The sequence below is a fragment of the Panthera uncia genome, chromosome C2 (assembly GCF_023721935.1).
Source record: "Panthera uncia isolate 11264 chromosome C2, Puncia_PCG_1.0, whole genome shotgun sequence".
Lineage (NCBI taxonomy): Eukaryota > Metazoa > Chordata > Mammalia > Carnivora > Felidae > Panthera > Panthera uncia.
Window position 1 is genome coordinate 8,121,820 of NC_064810.1, and position 21,161 is coordinate 8,142,980.

General features: G+C 45.1%; 1 protein-coding gene across 1 annotated transcript; it reads right to left on the bottom strand.

The window, feature by feature from the left end:
- Window positions 1-6,873: 6,873 nt before the first annotated feature.
- On the bottom strand, window positions 6,874-18,891 carry RIPPLY3 (ripply transcriptional repressor 3). The gene is made up of 4 exons (XM_049627887.1): window positions 18,716-18,891; window positions 17,576-17,642; window positions 11,796-11,863; window positions 6,874-7,993 (listed from the first exon to the last, which is right to left on the bottom strand). The coding sequence occupies exons 1-4, from the start codon at window positions 18,817-18,819 to the stop codon at window positions 7,669-7,671; spliced, it is 564 nt and encodes a 187-aa protein (XP_049483844.1). The 5' UTR covers window positions 18,820-18,891; the 3' UTR covers window positions 6,874-7,668.
- Between the last annotated feature and the right edge of the window lie 2,270 nt (window positions 18,892-21,161).

The window sequence follows — 21,161 nt, forward strand, 5'->3', positions numbered from 1 at the left end:
AGGACCCGAAGCAGGCTCTGTGCTGACAGCAGAGAGCCCGATGCAAGGCTCAAACTCACAAACTGTGATATCATGACCTAAGCTGAGGTCAGACCCTTAACAGACTGAGCCACCCACGTGCCCCTACTTGTGTTTTCTATTTGATCTGGAGTGCTGTTTGCATGATCATATTAACCTTGCAAATACATATCAAGCTTATGCCATATGTTTTCATAGGTGTCATTCTTCAATAAAAAATTTACAATGAAAAATTAGCCTGGAGGGAAGAAAGGATGCTTTATTTCTTAATGTCAGTATTTATAATAAAATTGCTATGAAATTTCCCCTAAACAAATGTGTTTTTCAATATATTATTCAAATAGACCTCTGGAATATAAAGAGAAATGATAATCTTTTATATAATTTCAGAGAGAGTTTTATGCCTTACTTTAAAATCTACCTAAAATGTGGGCGCCTGGATGGCTCAGTCGGTTAAGCATCTGACTTCGGCTCAGGTCATGATCTCACAGTTCTTGAGTTCGAGCCCCGCATCGGGCTCTGTGCTGACAGCTCAGAGCCTGGAGTCTGCTTCGGATTCTGTGTCTCCCTCTCTCTCTGCCCCTCCCCTGCTCATGCTCTGTCTCTCTCTGTCTCAAAAATAAATAAAAACATTTAAAAAAATTCTAAAATCTACCTAAAATAAAATCTCTACTTCCTTTGTAGAAAGCCCACCAGAATTTACTCCAAAGTCCCGAAAAGTAAAAATCTGTGAGCCTACTGGCTGGTCAGTGGTACATATTTTATTTCATTGCAGCCTTCTTCGAGGACTAATGTTGTTTCCCCTGAGGGAAGATAATGTTATTGAAGATGGACTGTAAACCAGGTGGTGGAACATTCCACTGGGGAGCAATGGGTCAGGTGCAGCAAGGCCCTGCAGCCTTATCTGTCTCTCTCCAGGCCAATAACAGGAATTTGCAGAACAAGGATTTGCTTATTTCCTGATTCAGAATGAAATTTTCTCTGAGCTAGTGTAACTGGATCGTATAGGAATCAAATCTGAGTTGGTGAAGCCATTGGCACCGTGCCTTAACCAAGTCGGGGCGTCTGCACCGTGGGTACACAGGGGAAGGTGCAAAGAAATCCATAAGGAATATTGGGAGTTCTGGAGTTTTAGAAGTCTAAAAAAATTTTTAAATAATTTAATTTAACCTCTATTAATTTATTTTATTTAAAAAAATTTTTTTAACGCTTATTATTTTTGAGAGACAGAGTGTAAGTGGGGGAGGGGCAGAGAGAGAGGAAGACAGAGTCCAAAGCAGGCTCCAGGCTCCGAGCTGTCCGCACAGAGCCCGACGTGGGCTTAAATCCATGAACCGTGAGCTCATGACCTGAGCTCAAGTTGGACACCCAGCCGACTGAGCCACGCAGGCGCCCCTCACCCTTGTTAATTTAATGCACAGATCGACACTGTACCTTTGCTTGGCACCTGGTCATGGATCATACAAGGTCTCGTGAGACAGGAAGAGGGTTTGCATAACAGCAGGTGATGGAGTCACCTGTACTTACTGGGCCCAGTATATTGCCGTGTATACATGTGTGATGACGTAGATTTATAGGTTGTGTTAACCAATTGTAACTAAATTAACACACACCAGAAAGACAAAGCGTTTTAAAAATAATTCTGCCCAATTATCACAATTCAACAAGAAAAAGACAACCCAGTTAGAAAATGCACAAAGACTGGAATCGACATTTCATCAAAGAAGATATACAAATTGCCAGGAAGCACATGAAAAGTGCCCATCATTAGTCATTAGGGAACTGCAAATCAAAACCACAGTGAGGTATCCATTCAGACCCACTAGACTGGCTGTAATCAGAAAAACAGACAGTCACAAGCATAACCAAGGATGCAAATTGGAACCTTCATGTGCTGCTGATGGGAATGGACAATGGTGCAATTGCTTTGGAAACTTCTGGCAGTTTCTCAGGTAAAAAGAGCTATCATTTGGGGGCGCCTGGGTGGCTCAGTCAGTTAAGCGTCTGACTTCAGCTCAGGTCATGATCTCACAGTTTGTGGGTTCGAGCCCCGTGTCAGGCTCTGTGCTGACAGCTCAGAGCCTGGAGCCTGTTTCAGATTCTGTGTCTCCCTCTCTCTCTGCCCCTCCCCCATTCATGCTCTGTCTCTCTCAAAAATAAATCAACATTAAAAAAAAAAAGCTATCTTTGACCCAAGAATTCCACTCCTGGGGATATTCCAAAGAGAGATGAAAATATTATGTCCACACAAACCCTTGTACACAAATGTTCATAGGAGTATTATTCATAAGAGCCCCAAAGTGAAAACCCAAGTGTCCATCAACTAATGAATGGGTATATAAGATGGGCTGTAGCCATACAATAAAACGTTATTCAGGCCATAAAATGCAATGAAGCTTTGATACACGCTTCATCATGGAAGAACCTTGGAAACATTATGCTAAGTGAAATGAGCCAGACATAAAAGGCCACATGTGGTGACTCCATTTACACGAAATGCCTACAAAAAGAAATCCAGGGGGACAGAAAGTAGATTAGTTGTTGAGAGAGGCTGGGGTGAAGCCGGCAATGGGAGTGACCATTAGGGGCTAATGGATATGGTGGGGTTTTTTGGAATGATGAAAATATTCTGGAACTTGATAGTAGGGGGTGGTTATGCAACTCTTTGAATATGCACCAAAAACTGCTGAATTGTTACTCTCTTAAAATGTGATTTTAGGAGTGCCTGGACGGCTCAGTCAGTTAAGCATTGGACCCTTGATTTCGGCTCAGGTCATGATCTCACAGTTCATGAGTTCAAGCCCAGTGTGGGGCTCTTTCTTCACTGTCAGAGTGGAGGCTGCTTGGGATTCTTTCTCTCCCCCTCTCTCTGCCCCTTCCCTGCTCATGCTCTCAATCTCTCTCTTTCAAAATAAATAAATAAACTTTTTAAAAAATTGAATTTTATAGTATGTAAATTATAGATCAAAAAAAAATTTTCTGCCCAAGAAATTGGGTTGAAAATAATACAGGTAATCGAAGCACAGGCAAACCACAAGAAAATGACAAAGCTGAAACCTGCTTTTCTTACAAGCTTATGTTCAGCCACATAACAAGTAAGAAGCTCTGATAGGAAGCGAGCAAAAAATAATTGAAATTCTCAAGAAAAAAAAAATTGGGTTATTAACACAGGATCATTGAACCTCAAGCAAGGCATAAATAGTACCTCAGATTTTACTGGTATGTTTAAAATCATGTGAACCTCAACCTAGCAGTCTACCAAATTTCACCGACCTTAACGATAAATGTTTAGATTATTTTGCAATTTCTTGTTTAATACAGAAGTTCAAAAAGAAATATAGCCCTGGAGAGGATACTTTTTCCTCCTACCACAGTAACAGCGGTTAAAATAGCAAACAGAGGGGCGCCTGGGTGGCTCAGTCGATTGGGCGGCCGACTTTGGCTCAGGTCATGATCTTGCGGTCCGTGAGTTCGAGCCCCGTGTCGGGCTCTGTGCTGACAGCTCAGAGCCTGGAGCCTGTTTCAGATTCTGTGTCTCCCTCTCTCTGACCCTCCCCCGTTCATGCTCTGTCTCTCCCTGTCTCAAAAATAAATTAAAAAAAAAAAAAAACGTTAAAAAAAAATTTTTTTTTAATTAAAAAAAAAATAAAATAAAATAGCAAACAGAAAACAATATGGCCACACATTGAAATGCGTTCTTTTGTCGGCAAATCCGCTGGAAGGCTCATAGAAAATGCACTGGAGACGTGAAGAAACAAATATTACAGCAAATTACCCAGCGTGGGAGGCTTGTCACACAGCTGGGTGAAAGTACAAATGTTTCCAGCGGGCTTCAGCCCCTGGTATTTGCAAGATTCTGTTTCCATAATCACATTCATTAGGAGCTATTTTTTTGTGAGCCGCTAAAAGATGTCTCACAGAAGTCAGCCGGAACCACAGATTACTTATTCAAAATAAACAGTTAATGGAAACCTGGCTAATTGTAACCATTGTTGGAGTGGCTGACTTGATTCGAATTTTTTAAAGATTCCGGAGAAAAAGTGTATAGATGGTACCACATGTGATCTCTGTTTTCTACATTATCAGGCAAGCTGTTGCAGAAAATGAAGGAGAAATGTAGGTTTTAGAAAACGCCATCGGGGCGCCTGGGTGGCTCGGTCGGTTAAGCGTCTGACTTCGGCTCAGGTCACGATCTCGCGGTCCGTGGGTTCGAGCCCCGCGTCGGGCTCTGTGCTGACAGCTCAGAGCCTGGAGCCTGTTTCAGATTCTGTGTCTCCCTCTCTCTGTGACTCTCCCCCGTTCATGCTCTGTCTCTCTGTCTCAAAAATAAATAAACGTTAAAAAAAATTTTTTTTTAAAAAAGAAAACGCCATCAAGGTGACTTTTTTTTCTTTTTTGTAAACGAATGGAAATGGAGGTCAAAACAGCCAAACATCAGCAATTTCAAATGGTTCCATATAATGTATAGTTTATAAGTGAATATATGGCAGACCAAGTTTGTTTTCTTGATGGGAAACGGGCAAATGGGCCAGATCTTTTTTTCTCAGTAAAACTGATTTATTGAGAAAACTAAACAAAGCCAAATGTGATGACCGAAGCTTCACCTCAAGCATCCGATGAAGGGACAGTAAGGGTAAGACTTCTAATGTTTTTCTGTTACAACCTGGCAAAGTAGGACGCCATCTGAAATCCTTTCTGAAATAAGCCCAGGTAGAATTGTTTTAAAGTTTGAAAAAAGGCACTTTAAACAAGTAAAATAATCATATTAACAAAAAAAAATTTTGAAGAAAAAATCTGAAAAGAAGAAAAAAAACTCCAAAAAAAAAAAAATCAAACAATCCAATTAACAAATGAGCAGAGGATCTAAATAGACATTTTTCCAAAGAAGACATTCAGATGGCCAACAGGCACACGCAACGATGCTCAGTGTCACTCACCATCAGGGAAATGAAATCAAACCACAAGGAGATACCACCTCACGCCTATCAGAACGACTAGTATCAAAAAGACAAGGGGCGCCTGGGTGGTTCAGTTGGTTGAGCGTCCGACTTCGGCTCAGGTCATGATCTCACAGTCTGTGGGTTCGAGCCCCGCATCTGGCTCTGTGCTGACAGCTCAGAGCCTGGAACCTGCTTCGGATTCTGTGTCTCCCTCTCTCTCTGCCCCTCCCCTGTTCATGTTCTGTCTCTGTGTCTCAAAAATAAAAAAAAAATAAGACATTAAATTTAAAAAAAGACAAGAAATAGGGGCGACTGGCTGGCTCAGTCAGTAGAGCGTGTGACTCAATCTCAGGGTTGTAAGCTCGAGTCCCACGATGGGTGTAGAGATTACTTAAAAATAAAATCTTTTAAAAAAAGACAGGAAATAACAAGCGTCAGGGAGGATGTGAAAAAAAAAAAAAGGAACTCTTGTGCACTACAGGCGGGAATGAAAATTGGTACAGCCACTGTGGAAAACAGTTATGGAGGATCCTCAAAAACTTAAAAATAGAATCCAGTAATTCCACAGCTCCGTATTTACCCAAAGAGAGCAAAAACACGAATTTGAAAAGACAGATGCACCTCTGTGTTTCCTGCAGCATTATTTACGACAGCCAAGACATAGAAGCAGCCCAAGTGTCTGTGAAGAGATAAATGGATAAAGATGTGAGATAGAGATAGAGAGAGATAGAGATAGATAGAGATAGATAATGGGATATTACTCAGCCATAAAAAAGAATGAGATCTTGCCATTTGCAACACTATGGATGGACAAATACCATATGATTTCACTTATATGTGGAGTCTCAAAAACAAAGCAAATGGCCAGACAAAACAGACTTTTAAATACTCTTCAATGGTGGTGATTGCCAGAGGCAAAGTGGATGGGGGATGGGTGAAATAAAGGGGATTAAGAGCTACAAATTTCCAGTTATTAAGAGAGAAAGAAAGTAATTTTTATTTTTATTTTATTTTAGAAAGAGAGAAAGCATGGGACCATGGGTGCGGGACAGGGGCAGAGGGAGAGAGAGAGAGAATCTCAAGCAGGCTCCACACACAGCATGGAGCCCTATGCGGGGCTTGATCCCATGACCCTGGGATCATGACCTGAGCCAAAATCAAGAGTCGGATGCTCAACTGACTAAGCCACCCAGATGCCCTACAAACAGCAATTTTTAAAGAGGTAGACAAATAAAAAACAATTGATGTTGGGTATTTTGCACAGAGAAAGCAAAACAGGAGAGGGTGCATTTACTATGCAAATGTATACTTTTCTATACTGTTTGGATTGTTAAAATATTTGCATATATTACTTCAATTTTTTTTTCTTTTTTGATAGAGAGACCAAGCACAAGGGGAAGGGCAGAGAGAAGAGGGAGACACAGAATCTGAAGCAGGCTCCAGGCTCTAAGCTGTCAGCACAGAGCCCGATGCGGGGCTCAAACCCATGAACCACAAGATCACGACCTGAGCTGAAGTTGGACATTTAACCAACTGAGCCACCCAGGTGCCCCTAGCTCCATTTTTTTAAATATTAATGGACTTTTTGAGCATCGAGGTTACAATCCTGTCTACATTCTTTTTACACTTTTATATTCTTAAACACAATTAATGTCATTTAAAGAGTTAAATATGAAAACACTCTGACAAACTTTTAAAAACTTTAAAGCAGGCACTAATTAAAATCTAAAATTGTCTTAAACATGGAGTGCCCGGATGGCTCAGTGGGCGAAGCGTGCAACTCTTGATCTCAGGGTTCTGAGTCTGAGTCCCACATGGGTGTAGAGATTACTTAAAAAAAAAATACAATATAAATAAATAAATAAATAAAATTATTTTACACAAAAAAGGTGATTATCAAACATTTTTCTTTCAAAATATTTATTTCAAGTATAAATTTATATAATGTACTATATATAGGAAAACAACCACATGTAAGATAGTTAAGTGATAAACTTGTGGAGTACACTCATTTAATCATCAAAATATTTAAAAAATGGAAATAATTTTATATTAGATAATTTGATTGAAAACAGTGTTATTCTATTCAAGTAATAAGCCCAAACCAGTCCCCAACTAAGAGTTAAAGCTCTTCTCTCCATTTATTCATACACTCAGCCCTTAGACAAGAATCACAAATTTTTATCCAGAATTGTCCCCTAAAAATCCACATTTAAAATTTCTGTTACTCTTATGGAAATTATTCAGTTTTATTTATTTTTCATAAATATTTTGGGAATGCCAGTAAGCAAATACATCAACCCTGGGACAACAGCTTCATCATTTTTACAAAAGTAGAAATCGCTAAATAAAGAGTCCGAGATTAAGTGAGAGGCACAGGTGGGGTAGTAACCTATACTGGAATAATCTGTCACTTGATGGCACAGTGACAATGGTAAATGGTGCTTTGAAAGTTGGTCCCAACTAATAACAACCCATGTCAACACAAACCTTCTCCTGGTCCTGGAATCCTTTCTCAACAGTGTGCATGAGTGCCCTGAAGAGAATCACCAGGAGAAGGAAAAGTTAAAAGCTAAGTTCTGGCTGTGAGTGGCGTCCTGGCCAGAGGTAGCCCCCGACCCCCAAACACCAAGGGAAATGCAAGGTGTCCTGGCACGGCTGTCCCCAGGAGTGCATGTGAGCCAGGTCTGGTGTAGGAGAGAGACCCCATTTATTTGGGTGAGGAACACTCTGTGCTCCCCAGAGAGTCACCATGAGGGAGTAGACCCTTACCACTGAGGCCACCGTGTCCTACAGACCTCCGTCCCAGGTTTGTGAGCTGGCCCTTGCCCTTCCCTCCTGGGCCATTCTCCGCCTGACCTTCTGTCTCCTGGCACTGAAGTTCGGAAGACTGGGTTTCTTCTTCTTGTTCTTCGTCGTCTGAATCGGATTCATCGTTGTAGAAGTGGATTGTGGCTTGCACCGGGAAGCTGGCCAGCACTTTTTCCCCAGAACTCTGCAGATACTCTTGGCGCTTTGAAATGGGTAAATAAAGTCTAATATTCAAGAAAAAAATACACCATTAATCACCCCGAAACAATGCTGAACTCCATCGAGAGGGTCCTCTTCCCTAAAAGCAGCTAACTCCCAATCTCCCTCTCTGATCTTGCCTTCACTGTGCCCGGAGTGTTTTCTTTTCTTTCTTTTCTTTTCCTTCCTTTTTTAATTTTTTTCTTTTCTTTCTTTCTTTCTTTCATGTTTATTTATTTTTGAGAGAGAGAGAGACAGACAGATTGTGAGCTGGGGAGGGGCAGAGAGAGGCAGAGACACAGAATCCAATGCAGGCTCCAGGCCCTGAGCTGTCAGCAGAGAGCCTGACGTGAGGCTTGAACTTAGGAGCCATGAAACCATGAGCTGAGGCCGAAGTCGGATGCTAACCAACTGAGCCACCTAGGCACCCCGAGGTGTGTTTTCTAAGTCACCAGAACACAAGACTGTGGGCAGGTGGAGAGAGCTGGTGAGGAACCCTACACCAGTTCAGAAATGAGCTAAAACGTGAGTGAGCAAATCAATTTAGACCAACACAGGAAAAAGGGTCTGCTTCCGTGAAGGTAAGGGGGAATTAAAACACCAAGTTTCAAGATGAAGAGTCTCACTCTGATCGAATGGAGAACTTGATTTATCCTGGAGAATATATGTCCTATTTAGGTTGGGTCCCACTCTCCCTAACACCCCTGAGCATGGGGAACATTGTAGCCCTTTGGGCCCTGGAGGAAACTTGACCCTGAGGCCCCAGTCTAGAGAAGCAGCTAATCTTTCTGGACGTTGCTATAGAAAAGTGATAGGGGTGGGTTCCTCACTTTGCCAGTACAGAAGATGGGAACCCTGGTTACTTGTCTAGTCTAAAGAATAGGAAGAAAGAAAAGAAGGAAGGAAGGGAAATAACCTAAATATATAAATTTGGAACCTCTAAATCCAGGTTTTATAGAATTTATGATTCCAGTTACACATGGGAAGTATTTAAAATACCCCTCACTCTCCCCATAATCCTTTTTTCTTACCATTTACTCACTAATTTATTGGCGTTTTCCCCTGAGGTCTCCTGAGGAACTGAGAGGGATTATCAACTGATCACTACTTAGTTGCAAAGCTGATTTATTTTTTTATATTTTTAAGTAATTTCTACACCCAGCATGGGACTCGAACCTACAACCCCGAGATCAAGAGTCACACAGTCTACCGACTGAGCCAGCCAGGCGCCCCTGTAGAGCTGATTTCCATTTCCTTCTTTTTGGATGGAAGAGAAAAGAGCGGAAACACCCTGCTATAAATAATGCGTGACAATTCTGAACGTCCCAAGATTTCTGATAAGCCAGGGATTCTCAGCCTCCAGGGGACATGTGGCAACGTCTGGAGACCTTTCTGGTTGCCACAACTGAGAAGAAGCTATTAGTATGTGGTGGGCAGAGGCCAGTGATTCCACTGAACATTGTGTCATGCCCACAACAGCCCCTTACAACAAACAATCATCCAGCTCAAAGTTCAATAGTGCTGGGGTTGAGGAACTCTGCAACAAACAGAAGAAAAAAAAAAATATATATATATATATATACATGTATATATATACATATATGTATATATATATACTTTATACATATATACATATATGTATATGTATACTTTAAATATATATATTTCTATATTATATAAATACAAGTAATGTTATATAAAAATATAAATTTAAATATAAAATATAAAAATGTAACATATTTCTATATTGTATAAAATATAAATAACATAAATTCTATATTATATAAAATGTATAAATAAAATATAAACTACAAACATAGTTTAGGGTTTGGCCATATTTTCTCTTACAAATTTTTTTAATGTTTGTTTATTTTTGAGAGAGAGAGAGCAAGTAAGCAGGGGAGGGGCAGAGAGAGAGGGAAACACAGAATCTGAAGCAGGCTCCAGGCTCTGAGCTGTGAGCACAGAGCCCGACATGGGGCTTGAACTCACGAACTGTCAGATCATGACCTGAGCCGAAATCAGTGCTTAACTGACTGAACCACCCAGGTGCCCCCAGGGTTTGGCCATATTAAAAGTTAGCTGTAATGCGGGGCGCCTGGGTGGCGCAGTCGGTTAAGCGTCCGACTTCAGCCAGGTCACGATCTCGCGGTCTGTGAGTTCGAGCCCCGCATCAGGCTCTGGGCTGATGGCTCGGAGCCTGGAGCCTGTTTCCGATTCTGTGTCTCCCTCTCTCTCTGCCCCTCCCCTGTTCATGCTCTGTCTCTCTCTGTCCCAAAAATAAATAAAAAACGTGGAAAAAAAAAAAAGTTAGCTGTAATGCTGAAGTAATTGTAGGGGAATGTGAATTAGTAGGATATCTGGAATTGCTTTAAAATATTCTAACAACAATTAAAAAAATAGGTTGGAGAAGGTGATAAACACCAGCAGATCTGAAGACGGCTGATAATTATTGAGGCTGGTGACAGGCATGTGGGTCCCTGTACCGTTCTCTCCACTTTTGTCTGTGTTTGAAATTTTCTGTAATAAAAAGATAAAATTGTGCACTCAGTTTGTAACGCATGCCTCACCAGTCACTGCATTTTCAATGAAACAAAAATTGGGGAGCAGCCCCAGAGCGTCCGCGGCCGGCAGGTCCACGGGTGGGTCGTGCAGGTGGACGCTCACAGGGCAAGACAGAGGGTGGCAGGTTCATCCCCCATGCACATTGGGATCACCTGGGAGACCGTACGAACACAGACACCTAGGCCTTTCCCAGAACAAATGAGTCAACACTCCCAGGGGAGCCCCCCAGCATCTGTATTTTTAAAGCTTCCCCAGTCCCATGGGGAATAAAGACCACAGGTGTAAGGGACACTAGGAAAGCTTCCCTTTTCCAGAAATCACTCTTTGACCAGTCTGAAGGTCTTTCAAGTGCATCTCTAGCAGTTAGTATCTCTGGGTTTTACTAGAGCTTTCAGTTTTCCAGGATAACTAGGGTAAAAATACTTTCATGAGGAGTAGCACAGACTAGATTCATTCTGCTGCAGGAAATGAGAGATGGGGAGAGAAAGAGACAGAGACACAGTTAAAAAATCCTGAGCACGAGCCACCTGCCTAAAATGGATGAAATGTAAGAGGGATACAGTAGTGAGGGTCCTGATCCCCACCAGGAAGGACCATGGCAGCACAGAGAGGCCGGAGAAGCCAACGGTGGGAGAACCCTCCAACCAATCCCTTGTTCGGTCACACACATATTTTCAAGGTCTACTTTGCTCTAGACAATATGCTAACTTATATTCTGGGAAAGAAATAGAAATGTACTTAAGTACTTAAGTAAATAAGCAGATACACATATACAATTCATATCCAATTAAATTTAACACAAGACAGGAGCACCTGGGTGGCTCAGTCGGTTAAGCATCTGACTTCAGCTCAGATCATGATCTCACGGTTGGTTGATTCGAGCCCGAATCATGATCTCTGAGGTCAGCACAAAGCCCACTTGGGATCCTCTGGCTCCCTCTCTCTCTGCCCCTCCCCTTCCCCAAAATAAATACAAACATTAAAAAAAATTTAACACAAGACATAATATGTAATGAGAGGTATAAACAAAAGACATAAAGGAAAGAGGTCAATCCAATTTGCAACTGGAACACTGAATGAATGAATGAATTCCAGAAATCCAACAAAATATCCTTGAAGTTCCTTTGGGTAAGAACTAAATACAGAAGACTATACTGAATTATTTTCCACTTTGTTGAGAATGTACACAGGTGAGGACACTAAAGTATGCTTATGCTTCTATTAAAAAGAAAGAACATATTTCTTGCTGTGAAGTCATGTTACCTTACAGGATGCTGAAACCCAAAGGCACCCTTTGATCCCGGAGTTTGCCGGTCATCACCAGGTTCAAGCTGCAAAGACAGACACATCAAACACAGATATAGTCTGTCTGAAGTAGCATCCTGAAATTCTAAAAAAATATAAGTGGTCTGCGCTTCTTAGTATCAATACCAATTTTAGAGACAATGTAAACACCTTAACAGTATTTGTGGGTTTTTAAATTTTTTACTGTTTATTTTTGAGAGAGAGAGAGAGAGAGAGAGAGAGAGAGAGACAGTGTGACTGGGGGAGGGGCAGAGAGAGAGGAAGACACAGAATCCGAAGCAGGCTCCGGGCTCCCAGCTGTCAGCCCAGAGCCCAATGCGGGGCTTGAACCTACGAACCGTGAGATCATGACCTGGGCTGAAGTCAGATGCTTAATCGACTGAGCCCCCCAGGTACCCCTCATCCTCCTTATTCTTAAGGGGAACATGGATCGAGTTCTCTATCTTCTTTTTTTAAAAAAAATTTTTAATGTTTTATTTATTTTTGAGAGAGAGACAGAGTGTGAACAGGGGAGCGGCAGAGAGAGAGGGAGACACAGAATCCAAAGCAGGCTCCAGGCTCCGAGATGTCAGCACAGAGCCCGACACAGGGCTCAATCTTGTGAACCGTGAGATCATGACCTGAGCCAAAGTTGGACGCTTAACGTTTAACCACCCAGGTGCCCCAACCTTAACAGTATTTGATAAGTCTCTCTTCCTCTTCCTGTTGACAGTGATGTCTTGGGGACTGTGAGGGATTCAAAGATGGAAAGAGGAGTCCGTCTGACACAGTCCTTCAGTTCAGGGTTGTTTTTTTTTTTCTTTGAGAGAGAGAGAGAGAGAGAGAGAGAGGGAGAGAATCTCAAGCAGGCTCCATGCCCAGTGTGTTGCCTGATGCGGGGCTCAATCCCACAACCCTGGGATCATGACCTGAGCCGAATTCAAGAGTCAGATGCTTAACCAACTGAGCCACCCAGGTGCCTCTTCTTGTCTTTGAATCATCTGTTTGCCTACGTTCTCTCTGGATGGTCTTTTCCTATTGATTTTAAACCTGAGCCACCCACACGCCCCCAGTTCAGGCTTTTTAAATATAATTGGAAAAGACACACACACACTGTCAAATAGCCGCACTACAAAGCATCATATAGCAAGATGCCAGCAATTCTAAGCAGGGAGGAGGGAAAGGTTCATGGAAGGCCTGGCAGAGACCTCAGTGGCATTTGAATGTGTGATTCTGAGACCATTCCTGGCAGAGAAGAGCATCAAGTTCTGACGGGCACAGATGGGGAAGAGTGAGGAGCCCAGTGTGGAATGAACGAGAAGCTGTGGTAGTAAATGGGCTCCAACAGGAAGCTGAATCCTCATTACAGGACTCCTTGAATACCTATTTTTTTGTTGTTAACATTTATACATTTATTCATTTTTGACAGAGAGAGACAGAGACAAGCAGGGGTGGGGCAGAGATGGGGAAACAGAATCTGAAGCAGGCTCCGGGCTCTGAGCTGTCAGCACAGAGCCCGACGCGGGGCTCAAACTCATGAACCATGAGATCATGACCTGAACCAAAGTCAGATGCTTGATCGACTGAGCCACCCAGGCGCCCCTTGAATACCTATTTTTGAGTCTCAGTTTCATTCTGGAGGCAGCAGTAAAGACCACTGCTGATTTTGAAGTCAGGAGTTCAATAGTCAGACCTGTATTTAAGGATAACGGTGGCCCCTGGGAGTAGTGCACAGCCTAGGTTGGGGAGGTAAGGGCCCAGAGGCACATAGCAAGAGGTAATAAAGATTTGGACAGTGACAGGAAGGGAAAGGAAAGATGGATTTCAAGGGCACTTCAGTAGTATTCAAAAAACCCTGTGACCACCTGAATATCAGGAGTGGAGGAAAGAAAAGCTAGGCTGAGCAACTAAGGACAATGGAGATAAGACACAAACAGAGAGAGAGAGAGAGAGAGAGAGAGAGCGAGCCAGGCTTGTCCACGCTGTGACCAGAGTAGGTGTTAGTGAGAGAAAGGACAATCACTCTTCTGGTCCAGGGCTGACCCCTTTCTGTCCATTCTGTGAGGTCCTGAATCTCAAAGAATTTGGCCTGAACTGTGGCCAGATTATCTAAGGGGCTGAGAAGGCAGAAATTGCCATTTGATGTTAGAGCTCTGAAAGTTTTAGTTATATGGAAAGCACGAAGTGGGGTGTCTTGGGACAGACCATCCGGGGACAGCTTGAAAGTGAGCTGAAATGGGCTGGGGCCATGGATCAGAAACCCCAGCCCTTGGGTTGCATGGAGCCAGATCGAGAGGGAGACCAAATCTTCTGGAGTGTGACAAGGAAGGAGTCTGAGGACTGTCACCAACGATCATCACATCCTTCCATCCTGCAGTGATATGTGTGGTCTTTGTGAGCAAACGTCATTTTATATATACATATATATGTACATACATATATATTGTATGTACATACATATACATTATATGTACATACATACATATAAGTGTGTATATATATATATACACACACATATGTGTATATTTATATTTTTTAATGTTTATTTATTTTTGAGAGAGCGAGAGAGTGCACATGAGTGAGGGAGGGGCAGAGAGAGAGGGAGAGAGAAGATCCAAAGTGGACTGAGCACCACATGGGGCTCAAACTCACAAACTGTGAGATCATGACCTATGTTGAAGTTGGACGCTCAACCGACTGAGCCACCGAGGCACCCCAAACGTCATTATATTTTACCAACCATATTTCTTTCCAATATGCTGTGCTGAGCTAAGTTAGGGAAAGAAAATGAGGCTCTTTGAGCAAAACCTTCTCCAAAATGAAGTTCACTTTTTGAGGACTCCAGAGAATCGTGTCTGTGTTAAGCTTTATTTGTCTTTATAAAATATCTCTAATTGCTCACTCCACCACAGGAAGCAATCCTGGGCTGTCAGAGGTGATTTTATATCCGGCGATGGCTGTGTCTAATACAACAGTGCACACACTTTGGTGGCACCAAAAGGCAGTGTTAGTACAGAGAAACAGCTTCCTTTAAAGCAAGTAATTCTAGGGGCACCTGGGTGGCTCAGTTGGTTAAGCATCCGACTTCGGCTCAGGCCATGATCTCTCGGCTTGTGGGTTCCAGCCCTGCGTCTGCTTCAGATTCTGCGTCTCCGGAGCTCTCTCTCTGCCCCTCCCCCACTCAAGTTCTTTCTCTCTCTCTCTCTCAAAAATAAACGTGGAAAAAAAAAAATTTAAACAGAATAAACTGAGTAATTCTAACCAGACTCTGAAACATTCAATACACCTTTAAAAACTGTAAAACTTTACCCACAAACATACACAGCTTTAAAAACTTTATGCCAGGGGGTCTGGGTAGCTCAGTCCATTGAGCACCCGACTCTTGATGTCGGCTTAGGTCATGACCCCAGGATCAGGGGATCGAGCCCCATGTCAGGCTCTGCACTGAGCATGGAGCCTGCTTAAGATTCTCTCTCCCCCCCCCCCCCCCCCCCCCCTCTTCCCGACTCATGCTCTCTCTCTCTCTAAAAAAAAAAAAAAGGAAAAGAAAAGAAACTAAATAAATAAAAACAAAAACTTTATGTCACAAATACACTCTAATTAAAGATCCTTTTCTGATGACAGAAATGTCTAAACATTCATATTTTGATGATGCAAGGGGAACAGAAATGCATACAGGGTAAGTATGTCAATGTGTGTGTCCTTAAGAGTAAGAGAAGAGATACAAGCAGAGGCTTTCATGAGGGTCTCCCACTCTCCTCCCCATGCAGCCTCTGACTCCAACAAAGTGCAAGGGCAGGGAAACCTGTGAGATGGGAGGATGGGCCCATCTCCTTTTAGGGAATCACCTCCCTTGCAAGGTCGGCAAGTGGCAAGGAGAGAAATGCAACGGAGGTCAACGAAGGATTAGGCTGTCGTTCATTTTCCCCAGGCAGGAGAGGCAGACAGCCCCCAAGGAGAGGGAGGGATACCAAATGGGTGAGGGTGAGTCCACGGCTCAGGGCACAGGGCCTCCAATCCAGCCCTACAATTTCTCCAGAAATACACAACAGGGCCCGGGAGGCAAGGAGTTCTCCCGCGTCGTCGGGAGAGGGCGCTGTTGAGCAAGAAGCGGTCCCTCCCGGTGCCGGGCGGCGCTCACCTGGCCCTGGCTCCCGCTGACTTCGCCCCGCCAAGTGGGCTCTACAAAGAGCTGTCCAGGCACGCAGGGCGGCGTGCGCTACAGCCCCCACAGAGCACCTCCCCGCCAAATCCATGGACACAACTGCTTTATCCAGTGTGCCATGCTAACGATCAACTAGAAAGTTGCTACACCTTAACAATTTTCTCACAAATAGCCTTCTCGTCATCATAGGAAAAAATCCACCTGCCTTGCGTTAATAAATGTGCTACAGTATTTTTATTCTTGCAACAACCGCTCCATATACATTTCATTTAACCAAAAAAAAAAAATCGCATAATTGTAAACTATATTTTCTCCCTCTCCCAAGCACCTCTTAAATCTTATATTTAAGAACGAACTTAAGCTTGGATGCAAAAGACGAAATTATTTTCCATTATTTAGAGATTGCATGTGTTTAAGACTAATTTCGGCTACAAAATCATTCATTTGATATAGATTGTATTTTTTTCATTCTTTAAATAATAGCAACTGAATTAAAAACTTCCATTATCCAGGCTAATTTAATAAAGTAGTCTGGATATCAAAATACAGTCCAAGGTCAGCTTTCCCGCACCTGAATTTCTTATCATATTACAAATAACTGCACACATAACATATGCCACATGTTACGTAAATTAAATACATAGTCCTTCCCAGCCTGATTAGCTCTTCAGCATTATAAAAGTCATCAACTTACATTTGAAGATTTAAAAAAGGAAAGGTAAATTCTATGAAAGCAAGCCATTACTTCAGTAAGTATAAAGCCATTTAGTTACCAGTGCAGGAAACAAAAGAATAGTGGTGGAGATTAATCTTTACCCACAAAGCCCTCAGCCAGAGTGTATTTGCTCAGACAACATGAATTACCCCAGGAGTGCTTGCAGACTGGGCAAAAGTCCTTCAGAAAGGGCCAGATGGTGGGCTTTTAACAGCAACTTCTGGGCACCCCAGACTGGTCTCTGCCCTTATTTGCACTGTGGTACCAGCCCAGCAGTAATGGCACCCTCAGCTTTTCTCTAAGGGGAGGGGAGGCAGCCAGAGACAGCCAACCCCTCCTCTCTCTACCCGCTGGTTTGCAAGGGGAAAAAACAACATAAAAGAAATCTCCCTTTCTTTCTCTCAGAATGCCCTTGAGAGAACTAGGCCATAGCTAGGCTTTGCTTTTCAAGAAAGAAGCAAGCAGGGGCGCCGGGGTGACTCAGTCGGTGAAGTGTCCGACTTTAGTTTAGGTCACAATCTCATGGTTTGCGGGTTCAAGTCCCACATCCGGCTCTGTGATGGGAGCCTGGAGCCTGCTTCTGATTCTGTGTCTCCCTCTCTCTCTCCCCCTCCCCCACTCATGCTCTGTCTCCATCTTGCTCTCAAAAAATGAATCAAGATTCAAAAGAAGACAGAGAGAGAGAAGCAAGCAGGAGCCCAATCTGTGCATGTGACTCAGGTCTGATTAACAGCAGCCTCACCCAGGCTCCCAATCCCAAATCCACAGGCACTTCTGTATTAGACCACCGAGAGAGGGACAGGCCTTCATGGTCATTTTTGAGTTGGTGCCACTTTCTGGCTGAACTGTTGGATACCACAATGCCCCCCTTAACCTTACCGGGTTTCCAGGTGCGGGCAGCTCAGTTTCTTGGGGTGTCAGGATCCAAGGTCTCCATGGTGTGGGGCTGGAAAGGCAGGGACCAGAGATGAACCCCAGCATTTTCTGCTCTTTCAAAATTATGTCATAAGGGGCACCTGGGGGGGCTCAGTCAGTTAAGCATCCAACTCGATCTCAGCTCAGGTCACGATCTTATGATTGTGAGATTGAGACCCATGTGGGGCTCTGCCATGACCATGCAGAGCCTGCTTGGGATTCTCTCTCTTTCCCTCTCAAAACAAACAAATAAACTTAAAAAAAATAATATCGTAAGAGTTATCATTCTTATCAATTCTAATGTTTGCCTGAGAAAGGATCACTGGATACCCCAGAAAGTTCTCTCAAGTTCTCAGTCTGTGGATAAACCAGTACCATTTGGGGGGGGGGGTGTCTCTCTCTCTTTTTTTTTTTCTCCTTGCCACATTATCAGTTCTCTGCCCTCATTGGGTTTTGAGAAGTCCCAAATCTGATGCAATGATCAGAGGTCACATTAGTTAGGGATTTCTCTCCGAGACTGACTGGATTCTTCCGTTGATTCCCCACTGTAGCTGGCTACTTTGTGGCTCATTAATTTCTACCGCACCGCCCGTGCTGTTGAAGGATCTTGACTTCGCCGAGACCATTCCACAAGGCATCTAGGATGCAAAAGGGGCAAATGGTTTTCTCCTGTCAGGCTGCCTAGCCACGCAGCCCCTTCCACACCTCCTTGGCTAATTCGATTTTAACTGTACTACCTTGAAAGGGCTGAGCCCCAAGCACTGGGCCAACCAAACACTGTCACCAAGGCTGTGACAGTCAACGTGAGGGGACTCCTGTTAGGCACGCCGAGAGGCCCCGAAACTTCAACGTTCCCAGCCCAGTGATTTCAGATCTATGGATGGAAGCGTTGGCCCATTTCCTCGCGGGCCGTTCCTGGGCCTCCGCGCTTCGGCGCTGTACCCCGAAACCCGGAGGACTCTGCGTCCCTGACTAAGGTTAAGGGACTTGCCCTGCGTCGCCGTCGGGCTCCGGAGCTCCGCCCGGATTCGGGGGGGACTCAGCGGCGCACGGGGCATCCCGCTCTGCGCCCCCCTCACCGTCGCACCGCGGGGACACCCTCACCTCTCCGGCCCGCGCGGCGGCGGTGGCCTCCGGGGACCGTCGGCGGGGCAGTGACAGACGCGCCCCCGCGCCTCCCGGGCTCCGGCCGCCGCCTCGGGTCTCATGGTGCCCGCACAGCCAGCGCCCCTCCGGCGGCGCCAGCGACTCGGCCGCGCCTCTAACCGCTCGGGCGAGGGCGCTCACCTACCAGGGCGCTCGGCGCCAGGTTTAAAAACGGGGGCGGGGCGGGAGGGGACAGGGGAAACCGGGGAGGGGGCGGGGAGGGCACGGGAGAGGCTCGGGGAGGGGACAGGGAAGGCGGAGAGGGGGAAGGGACCAGAAAAGGTCCCGAAGAGGCGCGGCGCGGGGGTTGGGGGGGGGGGAGGTAGTGGTGGTGGGATATCCTTGGAGAGGACTCTGGAAGCTCGGGGCAGGGGTGTGGCGGGGACAAAGGAAACCCAGGGAGGGTTGCCAGGGCGGGGGCGAGGCACCCCGGGGAATGGGCGACGGGAAGTGTCTCGGGAAGCGCGGGGAAGAGGACACGTGCGGGGGGGGGGGTGTATTTCTGCAAGGAACTCACCCTTATGGGTCAGGGGTGGCGGGACCCTCGCCCGGGGGTGTCCCCCGCCCGCTGCGGGAGGGGAGGGGCCCCTGGCTTCTTCCCGCGGCCCCTGGGGTTCTGGTTGCCGCGGGAACGTCTGGGTCCCCAGATTTCCGCAGAGCCTCACGTCCGCCACTTTTAAGCGGCAGGGCGATTTTGGGGGGCGGCTACGGAAGTCTGGGAACCCGCGTGGACCCGCCCTGCCTGCGGTGCTGGAGCGCCCGGGACGCCCCGACGGCGCTGCGCGAACCGGGTGGGGTGGAGACGCGGCGACACTTCCAGGCGGGCGGAAGGCCGCGGAGAGGAGAGCGGGAGGACAGCGCGCTCCTCGCCGTCGCGGGCCTTGCAGAGGAAGGTGGCCCCGCGTGGGGGTGCGTGGGACTTGCCTCCGGTTACCCCGGGGGCCGCACTTAGAAAGCGCCTGGATGAGCCTGGCCGCTGCCGGACGCTGAGGACACGTCCCCAGGCTGCAGGGCTGGAGCGGGACGCGGGAGCGCGGCCGCCACCGTCACCGGCGCGGGGTCAGGTGGGAGGAATGCTGGTTTATCAGTTGCCCGGGCGACAGGGCACTGAAGGCCGCGGGCCCGGCCTGGGGGCCCCTTGCTTAAATAGCGTCTGCTCCTCGGTGCCCCACTGGCTCTGCGTTTGAGAACTGGAGCTTGCTGCCTGTGATTTAAACTAATGGGGGTGGGGTGGGGGGGAAAGCAATGAACTTCAGAGATAAAAATATTTCCACATTAAAAAAATTTTATATATATATGTACGTGTGTGTGTGTGTGTGTATGTATATTTCCATATTTTCTTTCCTTAAAAGCAACAGATTTTGAGGGCTCCAGGGTGGCTGGGTCGGTTGAGCAGCCCCGCTTCGGCTCAGGTCATGATCTGTGGTTGGTGAGCTCAAGCCCCATGTCCGGCTTCGTGCTGACCGCTCAGAGCCTGGAAACTGCTCGGGATTCTGTGTCTCCCTCTCTGCTCCTCTCCTGCTCACGCTGTCTGTCTGTCTCTCTTTTAAAAACAAATAAACGTTAAATTTTTTTTTTTTAAAAAGCAACAGATTTTTTGGCAATTATTTGGCAATAATTAAACCTAATTAAAGGCAGAGGGGGGAATTAATAACTAAGCTTACTATATAACATTTCATACAAACGACTAAAGAGGACACTGAGTATATAACACGGGTAGAGGAAATCAAAGAACATTGGCAGACATTACAACAATAAAATGCTATATTTAACAATGGGTGCCTTAAAATGAGTGTCTTTCATATAGCCTGTGGTAATGTAGTCAGGTTACCTTTCTGAGAAAGCACGACAAGGTAAATCATGTGCCTTAAAGATGGTCACCTCTGCTCAGTAATTCTCCTTCTGGGTCTATATTAAAGAATATTAGGGGTGCCTGGGTGGTTCAGTCGGTTAAAGCTTCTGACTTGAGTCTCTTCTCTGCTTCTCTCTCTGCCCTTCCCCAGCTTGCACACGTGCTGTCTCTCTCTCTCAAAATAAGTACATAAACATGAAAAAAATTAAGATATTAATTAACAGAGATGTTTATGATAGTGTTATTTACAATGTTGAAAATATGTCTAAACATATGGCAATGGCTAAATCAGTGATGATGGAATATCACGAAGGTAGTAAAAAGGTTTATTGAAGCATGCAACTACGTGGATGGAACTGGAGGGTATTATGCTGAGTGAAAGATGTCAGTCAGAGAAGGACAGATATGTTTTCACTCGTATGTGGATCTTGAGGAACTTAACAGAAGACCACGGGGGAGGGGAAGGGGAAAAAATAGTTACAAACAGAGAGGGAGGGAGGCAAACCATAAGACTCTTAAATACAGAGAACAAACGGAGGGAGGATGGGGGGG